The following is a 20,130-nucleotide window of genomic DNA, read 5'->3' as shown; positions in this document are numbered from 1 at the left end:
AAACGTTGTTATTGGTTTTCTATATATCCTTCCAGATATATTTTATTCATGTCTAAGCAATTATATTTTTTCCTCTTTTACAGAAATGGTAACATAATATAAGCACTGTTTTATATTTTTCCTTAAATTTTTTTTTTTTACTATACATCTTGGAGAACCTTTCAAATCAATGTATAATGTGCTTCCTTTTATGGCTATGTAGTATTCCATTGTCTGGATGTATCATTATTTTAAAAATCCCCTATTGGTGAATATTTGTATTGTTTTCCATCTTTTGTTATTATTAGAATGACTTCATTTCCTGGTTTGTTTGGGACAGTCTCAGCTATGCCAATTGTCCCAGCTTAAATTTTTTTTTTTTCTTTATTGGAGTATAATTGCTTTACAATGGTGTGTTAGTTTCTGCTTTGCGTCTCCCTCTCACCCTCCCTATCCCACCCCTCTAGGTGGTCACAAAACACCAAGCTGATCTTCTTGTGCTATGCTGCTGCTTCCCACTAGCTATCTATTTTACATTTGGTAGTGTATATATGTCCAGCTTAAATATTAATAGTGTCACTTTCTCTTATAAAAGTGTCCCGATTTGGACAAAACAAAACAATTTATTTTATGGTTACGTTAGCTAATACAATGCTGCAGTGAATAAGATTATATATCCTTTTATTTTGCAAGTTTGCAAATATAACTGTAAGTTGAATCCTAGAAGTAGAATTGCTGAGTCCAAGAGCCCGCATGCAACAACGAAGACCCAACGCAGCCAAAAATAAATAAATAAATTTATTTTTTTAAAAAAAGGTATATACATTTGTAATTTTGATAGATGTTGCCATATTGCCTTCCATATTGGTCATACCATTTTCCAGTCTCACCAACAATCAGAAGAGTACTTGTTTTTCCACCCTTACCTCAGTTCATTATCACTTTGTTTTTTAATGTTTGTTTTTCCAATAGGTATAAAATGCTATCTCAGTGTTTTTTTTTTTCAGTGTTGTTTTTATTTTACTTTTTAAAAATTACCAGTGAGGTTGAGCATCTTTTTATGTGTTTAAGAACCATTTGTGGGCTTCCCTGGTGGCGCAGTGGTTGAGAGTCTGCCTGCCGATGCAGGGGACACGGGTTCGTGCCCCGGTCCGGGAAGATCCCACATGCCGCGGAGCGGCTGGGCCCGTGAGCCATGGCCGCTGAGCCTGCGTGTCCGGAGCCTGTGCTCCGCAACGGGAGAGGCCACAACAGTGAGAGGCCCGCGTACCACAAAAAAAAAGAACCATTTGTGTTTCCGTTTTTATGAATTATTCATGTATTTTCCTATGTTTTTGTTGGATATTAACCTTTTGTGAAATGAGTTGCATACATTCCTCCTCCTCCCAGTTTATCATTTGACTTTTGGTTTTCCTTTTGCAGTTTTGCCATGTAGGAATTTTTTATCTTTACGTAGTCAGAGTTCTTCATCTGTATTTTCTATTCAGTGAATATCAAAATCCATTATTCAGCTGGAATCACGTGTAATCTTTGATTTCCTCATCCTTCAGATCCTATAATAGGTCTCAAATCCATCTACTTCTCCCCATTCTTACTATTCTAGTTAAGCTTCTTAATTTAGTTCTCCCTCCCATCAGTTTCACTCACTTCTATTCTTAACAGCATAGCCACAAGTGATCTTTCAGAAATGCAAATCTGGTTACATTGTGTTTTTATGGAACCCATTGATGATTTCCCAAATCTAAAATAACTTAAAATGTAGAGAAAAATGAATGGGGAAAAAAACAAATGAGAGATGAGGACACTTAGCAAATGTAGATTACTCTTTTTTTAAAAAAAGATTTATTTATTCATTTTATAATTTTTTATTTTTGCTGCATTGGGTCTTTGTTGCTGTGCGCAGGCTTTCTCTAGTTGTGACGAGTGGAGGCTGCTCTTCACTGCAGTGCGCGGACCTCTCACTGCGGTGGCTTCTCGTAGCAGAGCACGGGCTCTGGGTGCATAGGCTTTAGTAGTTGTGGCACATGGGCTCAGTAGTTGTGGTTTGTGGGCTCTAGAGCACAGGCTCAGTAGTTGTGGCACATGGGCTTAGTTGCTCCGCGGCATGTGGGATCTTCCCGGGCCAGAGATTGAACCCGTGTCCCCTGCATTGGCAGGCAGATTCTTAAGCACTGTGCCACCAGGGAAGTCCAGATTACTCTTGACTCTGGGGAAAATTAAAAGAACAAGAATAGCTAGAGAAGAATCTATAGTTCAGGGAAGGGGATTTTGTTTGTTTTGCATGTTTGTTTTTGTTTTGTCTTTTTAAGAAAATCATCATCTCAGTATGCTGAGGAGGAAAGCCAGTAGAGATAAAAAGGTTGAAGATAGCAGGTGAATATTATATGCTAAGATTATAGGGAGAAAAAGTGAGGTAGAAAGCTTGAGAATGGTAAATATTTAGAATAGCTTTTGTAGAACTAAGAGAAGGCACTAACTAGAATCTTGTAGGAGTGTTGGGAAATATCTAAGAGCCTGTTTGAGATGAGAAGTTTGTAGTTTAAACATTTATGCAGAAAAAAAAATACAGATAGTTTTATGTGGGAGTGCTGTGAAACTTTCAATGGACAGATAATCCCAATCTTATGCACTTTGTTCCATGAAATAGAAAAAGAAGAAAAACTTTACAACTTGTTTTGTTAAATTACTGTATATTTTAAAACCAAAACCAGACAAGGACAGTTTAGGAAAGATAATTATAAAGACATAGGTGCAAAAATCATAAAACATACGTTTTATGATCAAGGAATTTTTATCTCGAGGATGCTAGAATGGTTTAACATTAGAAAATGTGCATAATTACCAAATCAACAGATTAAGAGAGAAAATCTATTTGATCCTCCTGGTCACTGCAGAAGAAGTATTTGATAAAATTAAATACCTATTCATCTTCAAAGTTCTTAGCAAACTAGACAAGGAAAGGAATATCCTGATAAACCGACAAAGGGTTTATCAGGTAACAGGCCTGGTATCACAACTTCTGTTAAATATTTTATTGGAGGACTTATTATTGTCCAGTAAGACAAGAAAAATAAACAAAATATGTAAAGGTTACAAGAAAAGATACAAAATTGTCATTATTCACAAGTGATATTTATGAGGAAAATCCAAGTGACAGGTAAATTGTTGGGGCTAATAAGAGAGTTAAACAAGGTTGCTAGATAAAAGATCAGTATCCAGAATTCAATAGCATTCCTATATTGAAGTAATAATTATACCTATTTCTTATGGCATTACAAACTGAGAAGTGCACATGAATAAACCTATTATAGGATGCATAAGAATTTTAGTGAGAAATTAGTTAATGGAAAGGTATACCGTATATTGCAAATTCTAAGCTGGCTCCCATGATCCCCGCCTCCTGATATTCATGCCTTGTGTAAACCCTTCCTCTTGAGTATGAATGGGAGCTGTGATCTGCTTTTTTTAATTTATTTTTATTTATTTTTGCTGTGTTGGGTCTTCGTTTCTGTGCAAGGACTTTCTCTAGTTGTGGCAAGCGGGGGCCACTCTTCATCGCGGTGCACGGGCCTCTCACTATCGCGGCCTCTCTTGTTGCGGAGCACAGGCTCCAGATGCGCAGGCTCCAGATGCGCAGGCTCAGTAGTTGTGGCTCAGGGGCCTAGTTGCTCCGCGGCATGTGGGATCCTCCCAGACCAGTGCTTGAACCCGTGTCCCCTGCATTAGCAGGCAGATTCTCAACCACTGTGCCACCAGGGAAGCCCTGATTTGCTTTTAAGAAATAAAATCTGGCAAAGGTTACTCTCGCTTGTTGGCATTCAAGAAGCAAACTGCCATTTTGTGAGCTGTTCTAAGGAGAAGGCCACATGATAAGGAACTGAAGGCAGCCCCTAGCCAACATACAGCAAGAAATTGAGGCCCTCATCCAACAGCCTACAAGGAACTGAATGCTGCCAAAAATCATGTGACAGAAGTGGATCCTTCCCAACTTGAGCCTTAGATGAGAACTCAGCCCTGGCCAACGCTGACTGTAGCCTAGCTAAGCCATGCCCAGACAACTGACCCATAGAAACTGTGAGATAATAAATATGTGTTGTTATATACTACTAAGTTTATGATAATATTTTATGCAGCAATAGACAACTAATATACTGTGTTAAATGGAGGGAAACAATCAAAAATACGGAGGCTCTCCCCAAAGTAACTTATAAACTTAATACAATTCCAATTAAAATCTCAACAGTGTTTTGCACAGAATTTTCATGAATCCTAAAATTTTATTGGTAGTAGAAGACAAAACAGAAGCCAAGATAATTTTGTAAAAGAGTGAAGAAGGGTCTGGACTTCTCTACAGGATATCAGAACTTTATAAAGCTATGTGGTAAAGATGTGATTAACTTTTTAAGAAACTGCCAGTTTTCCAAAGTGGCTTACCATTTTAAATTCCCACCAGCAATGTATGAGAGTTTTGGTTTCTCTACATCCTCATCAACACTTACTATTGTCTGTCTTTTTTATTATAGCCATTCTAATGGGCATATAGTAGTATCTCATTGTGGTTTTAATTTGCATTTCCCTAAAACCCAGTGATTCTGAACAGCTTTTTATGTGCTTATTAGTCATTTGGGTGTCTTTGGTGAAGTGTCTATTCAAGTCTTTTGCACATTTCTAAATTGGGTTATTGCCTTATTATTGAGCTATAAGAGTTCTTTGTATGTTCTAGATACAAGTCTTTTATCAGATATGTGATTTGCAATATTTTCTTCCAGCCAGCGGCTTGTTTTTTCATTTTCTTCATTGTATCTCTTAAAAGTCAAAAGTTTTAAATTTTATTGAAGTCTGATTTATCATATTTTTCTTTTATGCCCCATGCTTTTGGTGTTGTCTCTGGGAATTCTGCTAGCCCAGAGTCATGAAGATTTTCTCCTGTTTTCTTCTAGAAGACTATAGTTTTAAGCTTTTTCATTTAATTCTGTGATCCATTTTGAATTAATTTTTGTGTATGGTATGAGGTAAGGGTCTAAGTTTTTCTTTTTTGCATGTGGATATCCAATTATTCCAGCACTATTTGTGGAAAAGTTCTTTCCTCATTGAATTGTCTTGACACCTTTGTTGAAAATCAGTTGACCATTAATATAAGGGTTTCTTTCTGGTCCTGCAATTCTGTTCCATTGATCTACATTCCTATCTTTATAATAATACCACATTCTCTTGAGTACTTTAGCTTTCTTTTAAGCTTTGAAATCAGTTACAGTTAGTGTAAATCTTTCAATTGTTCTTTTTCAAAATTGTTTTGGTTCTCCTAGATCTTTTGCACTTTCATCAGCTTATCAACTTCTACAAAGAACCCTACTAGGATTTTGAGAGGAATTGCATTGAAACTATATATCAATTTGGGGGAAATTACCATCTTAACAATTACTTCTTTAATATCTCTCAGCAATGTTTTATACTTTTTGGTGTATAAATTTTACATTTGTTTTGTTAAATTTATTCCTATTTAATTCCTTTTGATATTATTATGAATGGAATTGTTTTCTTAATTTCATTTCAGTCTGTTTATTGCCAGTGTACAGAAATATAGTTGATTTTTGTATATTGATCTTATATCCTGTGACCTCCCTGGACTCATTTACTAATTCTAGTAGTTTTATTGTGGGTTCCTTAGGATTTTCTACATAGACTATCATGTCTTGAATAAGGACAGTTTTATTTCTTCCTTTCCAATCTGGATTCCTTTAAGCTATTTATTTTTGTTTTTGTTGTTTGTTTGCTTTTTCTCAGGGGATTGTCTAGAACTTCCAGCATAATGTTGAATAGAAATGGTGAGAGCAGACACCTTTGCCTTGTTCCTGATTTTACAGGGAATGCATTCAGTCTTTTAGTGTTAGGTATGAAGTTAGCTGTAGGGTTTTTATAACTTTTTTATCTATCAAAATGAGGACATTTCCTCCTATTATTAGCTAGGAGATTTTATCATGAATGAATATCAGATTTTGCCAAATGCTAGTTCTGCATTTACTGAGATGATCGTGGGGATTTTGCCTTTATTCTTTTAATATGCCAAATTACATTACTTGATTTTTGAACATTTAACCAGCCTTGGGTTCCTGGCACTAACTGCAGTTGGTCATGGTGTTTACACCTTTTTTATATGTTCCTGAATTCAGTTTGCTAATATTTTTTAAAATAAATTTATTTATTTAATTTATTTATTTTTGGCTCTTTTGGGTCTTTGTTGCTGCGCGTGGGCTTTCTCTAGTTGCGGCGAGTGGGCTTCTCATTGCTGTGGCTTCTGTAGTTGCGGAGCATGGGCTCTAGGCATGCGGGCTTCAGTAGTTGTAGCATGTGGGCTCGGTAGTTGTGGCTTGCGGACTCTAGAGCACAGTCTTAGTAGTTGAGGCACAAGGGCTTAGTTGTTCCGCGGCATGTGGGATCTTCCTGGGCTAGGGCTCGAACCCGTGTCCCCTGCATTGGCAGGTGGATTCTTAACCACTGTGCCACCAGGGAAGTCCCTCAGTTTGCTAATAATTTTGTTGAGGGTTTTTATATCTACATTCATAAGGGATATTTGTATATAGTTTTTTTTCCTTATGATACCCAATCAGTTTTTAACCTAATGATTTTTAATAAACTTTGATAATCATTACCCAAATGAACTGTTTCACTAGGGGTTGCAAAGTGGTGCTATTCTGTCATTCCTTATTTATTTTAAATTCTTCTATAAATAAGGACTTTGCTTCGTCAACTATTTGGTCATTCAGAGATACAGTTCATATAGAAAAGGTAGGCTGTATATTTGATCTGTTTCTCTTTATTTGTTAAGTTATAGAATAATAAGTTGGTTCTGTAATATCCTCCAAAGGTGATCAGAGTTTTAAAAATTATTATGATTTTGAACAACTATGATATGTTTACATTCTTTGCAGTTGTTATTCTTTTTGATGCTCAAATGTCCCATCTCTGGACAGTGGGAGTCCCCTCAAGTTGACTCTTGAATTCTTTGACACAACCCCAAGTAGTTTTGTTTTGTTTTTTTGATGGTTGACAGATCTTTTATTAACAGTTGAAAGACTTCACACTTGTTACAATAGGAGAATAAGTGTTTCTTTAATGAATAATTAAATGAAAACTACCTAGGACCTTATAGGACTTTTAATGTGTACTAGGTTTGATACATAGCTTAGAAGATAGGACTAGCTTGCTGGAATCATGAGGGTATGACCAAAAATTCGGAACAGTATTTTATAAAACATTCACCTAGATGCACCAGAGGGCAGACAGCAGAAGCAAGAAGAACTACAGTCCTGCAGCCTGTGGATCAAAAACCACATTCACAGAAAGATAGACAAGATGAAAAGTCAGAGGGCTATGTACCAGATGAAGGAACAAGGTAAAACCCCAGAAAAACAACTAAATGAAGTGGAGATAGGCAACCTTCCAGAAAAAGAATTCAGAATAATGATAGTGAAGATGATCCCAGACCTCGGAAAAAGGATGGAGGCAAAGATTGAGGAGATGCAATAAATGTTTAACAAAGACCTAGAAGAATTAAAGAACAAACAAACAGAGATGAACAATACAATAAGTGACATGAAAACTACACTAGAAGGGATCAATAGCAGAATAACTGAGGCCAAAGAACGGATAAGTGACCTGGAAGACAGAATGGTGGAATTCACTGCTGCAGAACAGAATAAAGAAAAAAGAATGAAAAGAAATGAAGACAGCCTAAGAGACCTCTGGGACAATATTAAACGCAACAACATTCGCATTATAGGGGTCCCAGAAGGGGGAGAGAGAGAGAAAGGACCTGAGAAAAAGGGATTATAGACGAAAACTTCCCTAACATGGGAAAGGAAATAGCCACCCAAGTCCAGGAAGCACAGTGAATCCCATACAGGATAAACCCAAGGAGAAACACGCCGAGACACATAGTAATCAAATTGGTAAAAATTAAAGACAAAGAAAAATTATTGAAAGCAGCAAGGGGAAAATGACAAATAACATACAAGGGAACTCCCATAAAGTTAACAGCAGATTTCTCAGCAGAAACTCTACAAGCCAGAAGGGAGTGGCATGATATACTTAAAGTGATGAAAGGGAAGAACCTACAACCAAGATTACTCTACCTGGCAAGGATCTCATTCATATTCAATGGAGAAATCAAAAGCTTTACAGACAAGCAAAAGCTAAGAGAATTCAGCACCACCAAACCAGCTCTACAACAAATGCTAAAGGAACTTCTCTAACTGGGAAACAGAGAAAAAAGGACCTACAAAAACAAACCCAAAACAATTAAGAATATGGTCATAGGAACATACATATCAATAATTGCCTTAAACGTGAATGGATTAAACGCTCCAACCAAAAGACACAGGCTTGCTCAATCGATATAAAAACAAGACCCATATATATGCTGTCTACAAGAGACCCACTTCAGACTTAGGGACACATACAGACTGAAAGTGAGAGGATGGAAAAAGATATTCCATGCAAATGGAAACCAAAAGAAAGCTGGAGTAGCAATACTCATATCAGATAAAATAGACTTTAAAATAGACTATTACAAGAGACAAGGAAGGACAGTACATAATGATCATGGGATCAATCCAAGAAGAAGATGTAGCAATTATAAATATATATGCACCCAACATAGGAGTACCTCAGTACATAAGGCAACTGCTAACAGCTATAAAAGAGGAAATTGACAGTAACACAATAATAGTGGGGGACTTCATAACACCTTACTTACACCAATGGACAGATCATCCAAAATGAAAATAAATAAGGAAACAGAAGCTTTAAATGACACAATAGACCAGATAGGTTTAATTGATATTTATAGGACATTCCATCCAAAACCAGCAGATTCTCAAGTGTGCACGGAACATTCTCCAGGATAGATCACATCTTGGTTCACAAATAGCCTCAGTAAATTTAAGAAAATTGAAATCATATCAAGCATCTTTTCTGACCACAATGCTATGAGATTAGAAATCAATTACAGGGAAAAAAACGTAAAAAACACAAACACATGGAGGCTAAACAATACGTTACTAAATAACCAAGAGATCACTGAAGAAATCAAAGAGGAAATCAAAAAATACCTAGAGACAAATGACAATGAAAACACAATGATCCAAAACCTATGGGATACAGCAAAAACAGTTCTAAGAGGGAAGTTTATAGCTATACAAGCCTACCTCAAGAAACAAGAAAAATCTAAAATAAATAATCTAACCTTACACCTAAAGGAACTAGAGAAAGAAGAACAAACAAAACCCAAAGTTAGCAGAAAGAAAGAAGTCATAAAGATCAGAGCAGAAATAAATGAAATAGAAACAAAGAAAACAATAGCAAAGATCAATAAAACTAAAAGCTGGTTCTTTGAGAAGATAAACAAAATTGATAAACCATTAGCCAGACTCATCAAGAAAAAGAGGGAGAGGACTCAAATCAATAAAATTAGAAATGAAAAAGGAGAAGTTACAACAGACACCGTAGAAATACAAAGCATCCTAAGAGACTACTACAAGCAGCTCTATGCCAATTAAATGGACAACCTGGAAGAAATGGACAAATTCTTAGAAAGGTATAACCTTCCAAGACTGAACCAGGAAGAAATAGAAAATATGAACAGACCAATCACAAGCACTGAAATTGAAACTGTGATTAAAAATCTTCCAACAAACAAAAGCCCAGGACCAGATGGCTTCACAGGCGAATTCTATCAAACATTTAGAGAAGAGCTAACACCTATCCTTCTCAAACTCTTCCAAAATATAGCAGAGGGAGGAACACTCCCAAACTCATTCTACGAGGCCACCATCACCTTGATACCAAAACCAGACAAGGATGTCTACAAAAAAGAAAATTACAGACCAATATCACTGATGAATATAGATGCAAAAATCCTCAGCAAAATACTAGCAAACAGAATCCAACAGCACATTAAAAGGGTTGTACACCATGATCAAGTGGGATTTATCCCAGGGATGCAAGGATTCTTCAATATACACAAATCATCAGTGTGATGCACCATATTAACAAATTGAAGAATAAAAACCATATGATCATTTCAATAGATGGAGAAAAAGCTTTTGACAAAATTCAACACCCATTTATGGTAAAAACTCTCCAGAAAGTGGGCATAGAGGGAACCTACGTCAACATAATAAAGGCCATACATGACAAATCCACAGCAAACAATGGTGAAAAACTGAAAGCATTTCCTCTAAGATCAGGAACAAGACAAGGATGTCCACTCTCACCACTATTATTCAACTTAGTTTTGGAAGTCCTAGCCACGGCAATCAGAGAAAAAAAAGAAATAAAAAGAATACAAATTGTGAAAGAAGAAGTAAAATTGTCACTGTTTGCAGATGACGTGATACTATACATAGAGAATCCTAAAGATGCCACCAGAAAACTACTAGAGCTAATCAATGAATTTGGTAAAGTTGCAGGATACAAAATTAATGCACAGACCTATACACTAACAACAAAAGATCAGAAAGAGAAATTAAGGAAACAATGTCGTTCACCACTGCAACAAAAAGAATAAAATACCTAGGAATAAACATACCTAAGCAGGTAAAAGACCTGTACTCAGAAAACTATAAGACACTTATGGAAGAAATCAAAGATGACACAAAAACAGATGGAGAGATATATCATGTTCTTGGATCGGAAGAATCAAAATTGTGAAAATGACTATACTTCCCAAAGCAATCTACAGATTCAATGCAATCCCTATCAAATTACCAATGGTATTTTTTACGGAACTGGAACAAAAAAATCTTAAAATCTGTTTCGAGACACAAAAGACCCGGAATAGCCAAAGTAGTCTTGAGGGGAAAAAATGGAGCTGGAGGAATCAGACTCCCTGACTTCAGACTATACTACAAAGCTACAGTAATCAAGAGAATATGGTACTGGCACAAAAACAGAAACATAGACCAATGGAACAAGATAGAAAGCCCAGAGATAAACCCACGCACCTATGGTCAACTAATCTATGACAAAGGAGGCAAGGATATACAATGGAGAAAAGACAGTCTCTTCAATAAGTGGTGCTGGGGGGCTTCTCTGGTGGCACAGTGGTTGAGATGCACGGGACACAGGTTTGTGCCCCGGTCCAGGAAGATCCCACATGCCGCGGAGCGGCTGGGCCCGTGAGCCATGGCCGCTGAGCCTGTGTGTCCGGAGGCTGTGCTCCGCAACGGGAGAGGCCACAACAGTGGGAGGCCCACGTACCACAAAAAATAAATAAATAAATAAATAATGGTGCTAGGAAAACTGGACAGCTACGTGTAAAAGAATGAAATTAGAACACTCCCTAATGCCATACACAAAAATAAACTCAAAATGGATTAGAGACCTAAATGTAAGACCAAACACTATAAAACTCTTAGAGGAAAACATAGGAAGAACACTCTTTGACATAAATCACAGCAAGATCTTTTTTGATCCACCTCCTAGAGTAATGGAAATAAAAACAAAAATAAACAAATGGGACCTAATGAAACTTAAAAGCTTTTACACAGCCAAGGAAACCATAAGCAAGATGAAAAGACAACCCTCAGAATGGGAGAAAATATTTGCAAACGAATCAATGGACAAAGGATTAATCTCCAAAATATATAAACAACTCATGCAGCTCAATATTAAAGAAACAAACAACCCAATCCAAAAATGGGCAGAAGACCTAAATAGACATTTCTCCAAAGAAGACATACAGATGGCCAAGAAGCACTTGAAAAGCTGCTCAACATCACTAATTATTAGAGAAATGCAAATCAAAACTACAATGAGGTATCACCTCACACCAGTTAGAATGGGCATCATCAGAAAATCTACAGACAACAAATGCTGGAGAGGGTGTGGAGAAAAGGGACCCCTCTTGCACTGTTGGTGGGAATGTAAATTGATACAGCCACTATGGAGAACAGTATGGAGGTTCCTTAAAAAACTACAAATAGAATTACCAAATGATCCAGCAATTGCACTACTGGGCATATACCCCGAGAAAACCATAATTCAAAAAGACACATGCAAAACAGGAATAAAGACAGAGACCTACTGGAGAACAGACTTGAGGATATGGGGAGGGGGAAGGGTGAGGTGTGTTAGGGCGAGAGAGAGACATGGACATATATATACTAACAAACGTAAGGTAGATAGCCAGTGGGAAGCAGCCGCATGGCACAGGGAAACCGGCTCGGTTCTTTGTGGCTGTCTGGAGGGGTGGGATAGGGAGGGTGGGAGGGAGGGAGACAAAGAGGGAAGAGATATGGGAACATATATATATGTATAACTGACTCACTCTGTTATAAAGCAGAAACTAACACACCATTGTAAAGCAATTATACCCCAATAAAGATGTTAAAAAAAAAAAAAAGACACATGCACCCCAATGTTTATTGCAGCACTATTTACAATAGCCAGGTCATGGAAGCAACCTAAATGCCCATCGACAGACAAATGGATAAAGAAGATGTGGTACATATATACAATGGAATATTACTCAGCCATAAAAAGGTACAAAATTGGGTCATTTGTTGAGACGTGGATGGATCTAGAGACTGTCATACAGAGTGAAGTAAGTCACAAAGAGAAAAACAAATGTTGTATATTAACACATATATGTGGAACCTAGAAAAATGGTACAGATGAACTGGTTTGCAGGGCAGAAGTTGAGACACAGATGTAGAGGACAAATGTATGGACACCAAGGGGGGAAAGCTGCAGGGGGTTGGGGATGGTGGTGTGATGAATTGGGTGATTGGAATTGACATGTGTACACTGATGTGTATAAAATGGATGAGTAATAAGAACCTGCTGTATTAAAATAAATAAACATTCACCTAATAGCTTTCCTAAACATTAGTTCCCTTGAAATTAAATCAGGAAATAAAATTTCTGTTTATTCCCAGTTTTAGATATGATTCATAACAGATGTTAATTTTATAATTTTTTTTTTTTTCGTGGTACGCGGGCCTCTCACTGTTGTGGCCTCTCCCGTTGCAGAGCACAGGCTCCGGACGTGCAGGCTCCAGACGCGCAGGCTCAGTGGCCATGGCTCTCGGGCCTAGCTGCTGCGTGGCATGGGGGATCTTCCTGGACCGGGGCACGAACCGGTGTACCCTGCATTGGCAGGTGGGCTCTCAACCACTGTGCCACCAGGGAAGCCCTAATTTTATAATTTTGATGCTACCTTTTTAAAGGTACTCAATAAAAATTCAAATCTCATTTTTTAAGATTACAAATTTAAAGTGTGCAGTAAAACAACCCCAGTATTCTTTGATAGCTTCCTTGCTTACTGGTCTGAATATGCCTTGTACGTATTGTTTTCTCTTATTTTTGCCATTATATCTTTGGAATATATTCCTAGAAGTAGAACTGTTAGGTTGAAGGGTAAAAGGATATGTAATATTGCTAAATAGTGCAAAAGAAGTTATGCTATTTTCTATTTCCACAAACAATATATGAGCCTTTTTACCACAGTCTCTCCCACTTGTTTGACAACTCAGTTTGTTGTCAAGCTTTTGGATTTTTGCCAGTCTGGTAGGTGAGAAATGGTATCTCCAAGTAGTTTTAATTTTAACATATTTTTATGTTCAGCAACACATTTCAATAAGTTAATGATAGTGAGTCCACATTAACATATAAAGAAAGAAATTTGCCATTAGGCATCTAAACTTTTATGAGTTGGCTCTGATTCTCAAGCTGAAGGTTATTTACTTAGATTTGCTGTAAGGAATAAGATGGATTTGTTTAGACAACTATTATGTTAATAAAATATTCAATAAAAAAAAGATGGATTTGTTATACTCAACATGGCATAGTAAATATCAACTGTGGTCTCACACTTGGAAAATGCTTTTGTAATCAATAAAGTACTTTTACAGTCATTATCTAATTTGACTGTCATGATTATCCCTGAGAAATAGTACAGATACTATGCCCATTTTGTAGAAGGGGAAACTGATGTTTTAAAAGATTGAGATTTTCCAATTTAACACAGCAAATGATAGAGCTGGGTTTAAATTTAAAAGTTCTGATCTACCTATATACAAATTCTGTGCTTTCTCTTCCTGGTATTTGCTAAAGGGTGCATGACCTATATTATCCAGGTGGTGGCAGTGTTCTCTTAATGTTCATTGAGATTCACTTTCCCACTGGAGATATTGAAAAGAAGTTGGAGCTTCCCTGGTGGTGCAGTGGTTGAGAGTCCGCCTGCTGATGTAGGGAACGCGGGTTCGTGTCCCGGTCGGGGAAGATCCCACATGCTGCGGAGCGGCTGGGCCTGTGAGCCATGGCCGCTGAGCCTGTGCGTGCGGAGCCTGTGCTCCACAACGGGAGAGGTCACAACAGTGAAAGGCCTGCGTACCAAAAAAAGAATAGGCCAAAATATTAGGTATCACTGCTTTACCACTTAAGATAAAAAGCTGATTTGAGGAAAATGGTTGAACTTTCACCTCTGAAATCCTAGGATTATTTCTTTATTATTTCTGACCCCAAAAGATATATATATCAGAATTCTAAATTTTACAGTCAAATCAGATTGGTATGGGAACAATGTTGAATTGAGACAGAAAGTCTGGATTCTGGTGTCAGATATTTGACCCCTATGACCTTATGCAAGTGAGTTTACCTTTCTGGGTTTTTTTATTTTCAATCTGAAAATGAGAGAGGACAAAGGAAAGGAACTATCCACTTCATCAGTATTCTGACTCATTATCATCTCCACAGTCTCACCCTTCTTGCAGTGTTAGATTTAACCATATGAAATTACCAGTATTTGACTATTTGAAAAGATTTATATTTAACCTACATAAGCAGCCATTTCATTTGGTTCTAATTGTTCAATTCAGTTGTGGACCCTTATGGGGATCATCTGAGCTATTTATTTTAGGGATAGCTGAAGCCAAACAAAATTAATGTCTCAAGTGTAAAGGAAACATACATTTGGAGACTATATTATTACCCATCAATGCAGTCCATTCTGGGTATGCATAGAAACCAGTCTAGTCTTTTCTTTCTACATTATACTAATTTTCTGGTCCAGTGATTCTAGAAGATTTGATTCCTGTATTTCTTTAGTGTCTGGCAAAGGAAAAGTCTACTTGAAAATTTTGTTAGGATATTCTCTGTAGTAAGTTTTGGCCAGAAATATCTATTGTTATAGAAGAGGAGAATATACAGTTAGCACTGATATCCAGGGTATGAGATAAATAATTCTTCAGAGTTGCCTGTCTTTTCCCCTGTTTTCCAATGAGTTAAGTCAAGGAGTCGAGAGGCCAAAATTCCCCATTTCTAGTTTTAGACCAATTTTGTCATTCCATCCTACATTCAAAGGGGACAGGGCTAAGCTTTTCTAGTTGTTTGATTCAGATCCTTAAATTTTCCTACTTAAGGAAGCTGATGTGTTAAACTTTTTTTTTTTTTCACTTCTTCTTAAGGCATTACCTCATCTCTTTACCATTAAATAAATTGAACTTTTTGGTCTTTTTTCATGACCTAGACTTTTGGGCACAAAAGTTAATCAGTGGGAGGAAAGATAATCCACAGAGAATACATATATATATATATATATATATATATAATACATATATTTATATAAATATAAATTTATATATTTATTTGAAATATATATATATGTATATTTTTTGGCCACAATCTTAGTTCCCTGACCAGGGATCAAACCCGCACGCCCTGCAGTGGGAGCGCAGAGTCTTAACCACTGGACTGCCAGGGAAATCCCCACAGAGAATATGAATAGCTGGGGGAAAAAAACCCCTTGGCCCTAATATACTTATTCAGGTCTCTGAACCATATTCAGAGCTCCACTAACAAACTTGGCCCTGTCTTACTGCTGGCAGACACATGTGCTACATCAGCCTGGCTCTAGTCCTACAGCTAGCGTCTGGCATATCTGCAGGTAATACATTCCTTGAGTTCTCCACTTTGATGTGGAGGGCCCAATAGTTGCAGGCAGTCATCTTTCAACGTACAAGTCAGGGTTGATCTGACCCCAACTGCTCTCTACCTGAGACACATACTTAAAAGTGTTTTGTTACCAAGTCCAAGCTCGTGCTGCTTGCCGAAGGACAGGCCAGTAAACTGAGAGACAAGTTGTTGGGGCAAGGAATAGTGACTTTATTTGGAAAGCCAGCAGACCGAGAAGTGGTGGACTAGTGTCCTAAAGAACCATCTTACCCAAGTTGGAATTTAGGCTTCTTTTTTACTAAAAGGGGAATGGGTGTGGTTGGTTGCTTCAAACTTCTTCATGTCAGAATCCTTTGTTCTTGCATCTGTCAGGGTAGGTCAGGTCATATTGTTCCTGTAAACCTCCAACATGACAAATGTTATTCTCTGTTCTGCAACTTTTTATCTCTGTAGGAATGGAAAAGTTTTATACCTTTAAAGGTCAGAGCCTTGAGAATGGGCTATCCTGTATATTTCAGGCTATAGGCAACATTCTTAACTTGTAGCAAAAGCAATAGAATACAGAGGTTAAAGTAAGAGAAACAGGTCCAACATGGAGTCAGATTTGTTCTTCCCTGTTACAGTTTTTCTGGAGAAATCACAAACCAGTCTATATTGAATCTGAGGTATAAATGTCTCCGTCCAAGAGATGTTCCAAATAACTTATTTTACTTTTTCCCCTCAAAACAACTTTTGGGTGCTGGGCTCAAGAGAACCAAGAATTTGAGAGGCATTGACTAAATCTGGAAAAATGTAAGCAATATAATGGGCAAAGCAGATGGGGGGCGGTGATCAAAGTAAACACACTGGAAGAAATAGGATTCTTCCTCTGCTCTTATACTTCCTGAATATAACCACAGAACTCCATTACCTTCTCGGTCACTTCCACAAGATTCCATAGCCTCCTTTAAAAATATACTTACCAGAGTAGAGGATGTCGTTTCCAATCCTGTTGGTGCTCTTTGACATAATTGACCTTTGGCATCAGTTCACCAATCTGGGTCATCTTACTTTTATGGCCCTAAACTTAATAATCAGAGTATAAACATACAGGTTTTTGTATTAGTAAATACATATGGAATTTATTTATATAGAATTTATAAAATAGAATTTATTTAATTGGATCCTTCTTTATCTCCCTTCTGATACTTTCTACTTTTTCTAGATCTATTTCAATTTCTTAGAGTAGTAGGACTCTAGAGAAATGGGAGCTGGGATGTCTTGTCTAGTGTACTTTGATTCTGTATTATTTTGTTTCCTTTTTTTCCTAGAGATAAGAGATGATCCACCAATTTCCAAGAGATTGGGAGTTATGAAAAGAATTTCCAAATAATCGGTTTGTTTGCTTCTAGAAAAATGAAATTGGATTGGGTGATTCCTGAAATTTCTTATTCAGTATTTCCACTTATATAGTTTAGCCTGCCTAGTCCTAGTATGATCTTTTGAATGTAACTAAGCTACTAGTTTTTGGAAATGTTCACTTCAGATCATAAAATCTGGGTTATACAATACCCAGAGGGATACACTGGGAGACAGTAGGGTAATTAATCAAAATGGAGCTAACATCTGTTGAATGTCTACCAAGTGCCAGATACCTGCCTAAGGGCTTTATATACCTTGCATTATTTCATTTCACTACAATTTAGGAAGCAGAGACTATTTATTTAGTGTATTTTACAGATGAGAGAAGTAAGGTTCAGACGTGAGGTAATTCTCCCAGTGTCACTCAGCTTGTGAGTGACAGGACCGAACCAGAACTTAGATTTGATTCCAAAGGCAAATGAAGTAGGTATTATCTCCATTTTGGAAATGAGTAAATTAGAGATGTTAAGTAACTTGGCCTAAAGTTATATAAACAGTAACTAACAGTGGTGTCAGGATTTGAACTCATGTTTGCTTCTCTCTAAAACTTACAGTTTTAACTATTTTAAATTCTAAGGTATCATTGAGCATTAAGGAATGCAGTAAGAGAACACAACACGTTGAGAATATTAGAAGTTTTAAAAAATTAAATTAGGTTGACTGCTATTATAAATCCCATTATAAATCAGGCCTTAAAAATGAAGGGTTTTTACCACATTGTTAGGCTAAGGGAGAAGACCAACCAAGGACCTAAATGGCAAAGATAACTTGGCATATCATGAATGAGAATCTCTGAGGGCAGAAAAGGGACTTTAAAAAAATATGGTATCACTGAGAGATGCCTTTATTGATTTATTGACTGCATTTGGCTGCTGTGCTTCCAATCTCAGTTGCAGTTCCCACATTGAGGCTGTTCCCACCCTTCCTGTGTCCCTTGAGCTGAGCAGGAACTTCCTGTCCTATTGGAAATGAAAGTTAGAGATTGGGGGTGTGGTATGTGTGTATTTACTCTGCAGACTGTTGGTTCTGTCTGTCCCATTATTATAGCAAAAAGGTGACAGGAAAACTAGAATAGAGACTGGGACTTCATTTAAGGGACGGTTTGGGCTTAATGTTTTTTTTGTGGCAAAGCAGACAGGGTTAATTTATTACTTAGAATATCCACTATGGCTGTGAGGGGGCCTTAAGAAGTGATTTGAAGGCTTTCATTCTATATCCCTGTTCTACTTGGACTAGATTGGTAAATTACTGGGTATCATTCTTAAATTTTTGTTTTCCAACAAGTTTCTTTTATTGTTAAGGTACCTTCTACAGGACATTCCTTTGAAAGTATTAGAGGTGAGTGTTGCAACTGTGTTCAATTCTTGACTCTAAATTAATGCTCTTCTTTCCTAAGAACTTTGTATTTTTCTTCTCTGTGAAGCATATGTTTTTTAAATAGTTATTTATTTATTTTTTTCTACAGTTCACAGACAGCTTGAAGCAGACATCCCAACTCTGTGAACTTCAGCTTGGGCATAAATTTCAGGTTGGGTGAGTAACTAATTGTTCAGCTTCATAGACCTTGAAGACTAGGAAATAGTGGGATAAAGATTCAAATAAGATAGCTTACAATTGAAGAAATCACTAGGCAATTATATCTCAATAAAGCTGGGGGAAAGAAAAAAGAAAGCACTAGGCACCAAGTTTCATGCCATAGTCCAGTTTGAAAATTCCTTCTCAAGTATTAAGTCACAGCTGGGAGAATCTGAAAAGGATTAAGAGGCATCAGCCCATCAGCATAACCCAAGAGGAGTAAAACTATCCAAGGATCTGAAACTAGTTATTTCCCATCCTCTGTTTTGCTTGTCTCTGCTCTTTGGTGAGCTCTTCTGTTTGTTCTTTCTTTGTGTGTTAAGGTCGCTCTAAATATAAAGTGGGGGGTAAGTCCTGAGCTCACCTCACATATTCTTTTTCAGTACTGTGATTTTCTTCACATGTTCTCCAAAGCAGTGTCCCAGTGGCCCCTTTAAAATCAAGATTGGAATCTTCTTATAGCTGAGATCTAAGGAGAAAATATCCTCATTTTTTCATGGGAATCTGAACTTGTTCATATAGGAAAGGTGATGGAGTTGAAAGGGGTAGACCTAAGAACTTTTCTTTTGCTTTAACTGCTAAGCCTGTGGGGGAAAACAAAAAACCAACAAAACCATAAAAACATCTTGGGCATTAGGACCCAGTGGAAGAGCCTCACTCAGACTCGGGGTTAAGTTCTATCAGTGACGTAAACAAGCAGCCCTAGCTCATTCTTTACTCCCCCCCCCTTCTCTCCCCCTTTCTCCTCCCCCTCCTTTCTCCCTCTCCCTTCTCTTCCTCCCTCCCTCCTTCCCTCCCTCTCCCTCTCTCTCTTTCCTCTCCCTTTCCCTCTCCTTCTTCCCCTCTTCTGTCTCTTAGCTTCCTAACATTAAAGAGAAAATGCTGCTATCAGTGACTTCCAGGCCTGGGATTTCGACTTTTGGCTATAACAAAAACAACAAGAAGGTAGGGAAAAGTGCTTTTTTGGAATCCAGCTACTTCCTTTTCTGGGGATCGGGAGTGCCCTTGGCTTTAACATTCTCCTTAAGAGGGGAACGGGATTCCTCTCCTCTCAGCGCCTCTCTTTTTCCATCACTTTTTTTGGCATCTTTTCTCACCTGGTTCTGAAGTTTCAGGAATTTATAGTCCCTTATGTGAGGACTGAAGGCAGTGGAATTAAAAACAAATTAAGCTTTGCAAGTTTGTATCTTTGTGAAAGGAAGTTAGTTTGACTTCCTGCTG

The 20,130-nt window shown here is 37.4% G+C and overlaps 1 protein-coding gene across 1 annotated transcript in view; it reads left to right on the top strand.

The window, feature by feature from the left end:
- Positions 1 to 19,706: 19,706 nt before the first annotated feature.
- RBMS2 (RNA binding motif single stranded interacting protein 2) overlaps positions 19,707 to 20,130 on the top strand; it is a 56,113-nt gene continuing 55,689 nt past the window's right edge. Inside the window, exon 1 of the mRNA XM_007467705.1 lies at positions 19,707 to 19,854. Within this exon, the coding sequence (XP_007467767.1) occupies positions 19,789 to 19,854 (66 nt within the window). The 5' untranslated portion in view covers positions 19,707 to 19,788. The remainder of the gene's footprint in view (positions 19,855 to 20,130) is intronic.

This window comes from Lipotes vexillifer, unplaced genomic scaffold (genome assembly GCF_000442215.2).
Source record: "Lipotes vexillifer unplaced genomic scaffold, Lipotes_vexillifer_v1.1 scaffold387, whole genome shotgun sequence".
Classification (NCBI taxonomy): domain Eukaryota; kingdom Metazoa; phylum Chordata; class Mammalia; order Artiodactyla; family Lipotidae; genus Lipotes; species Lipotes vexillifer.
The sequence above is the reverse complement of the archived record's forward strand: the minus strand, read 5'-3'. Positions and strand labels throughout refer to the sequence as shown.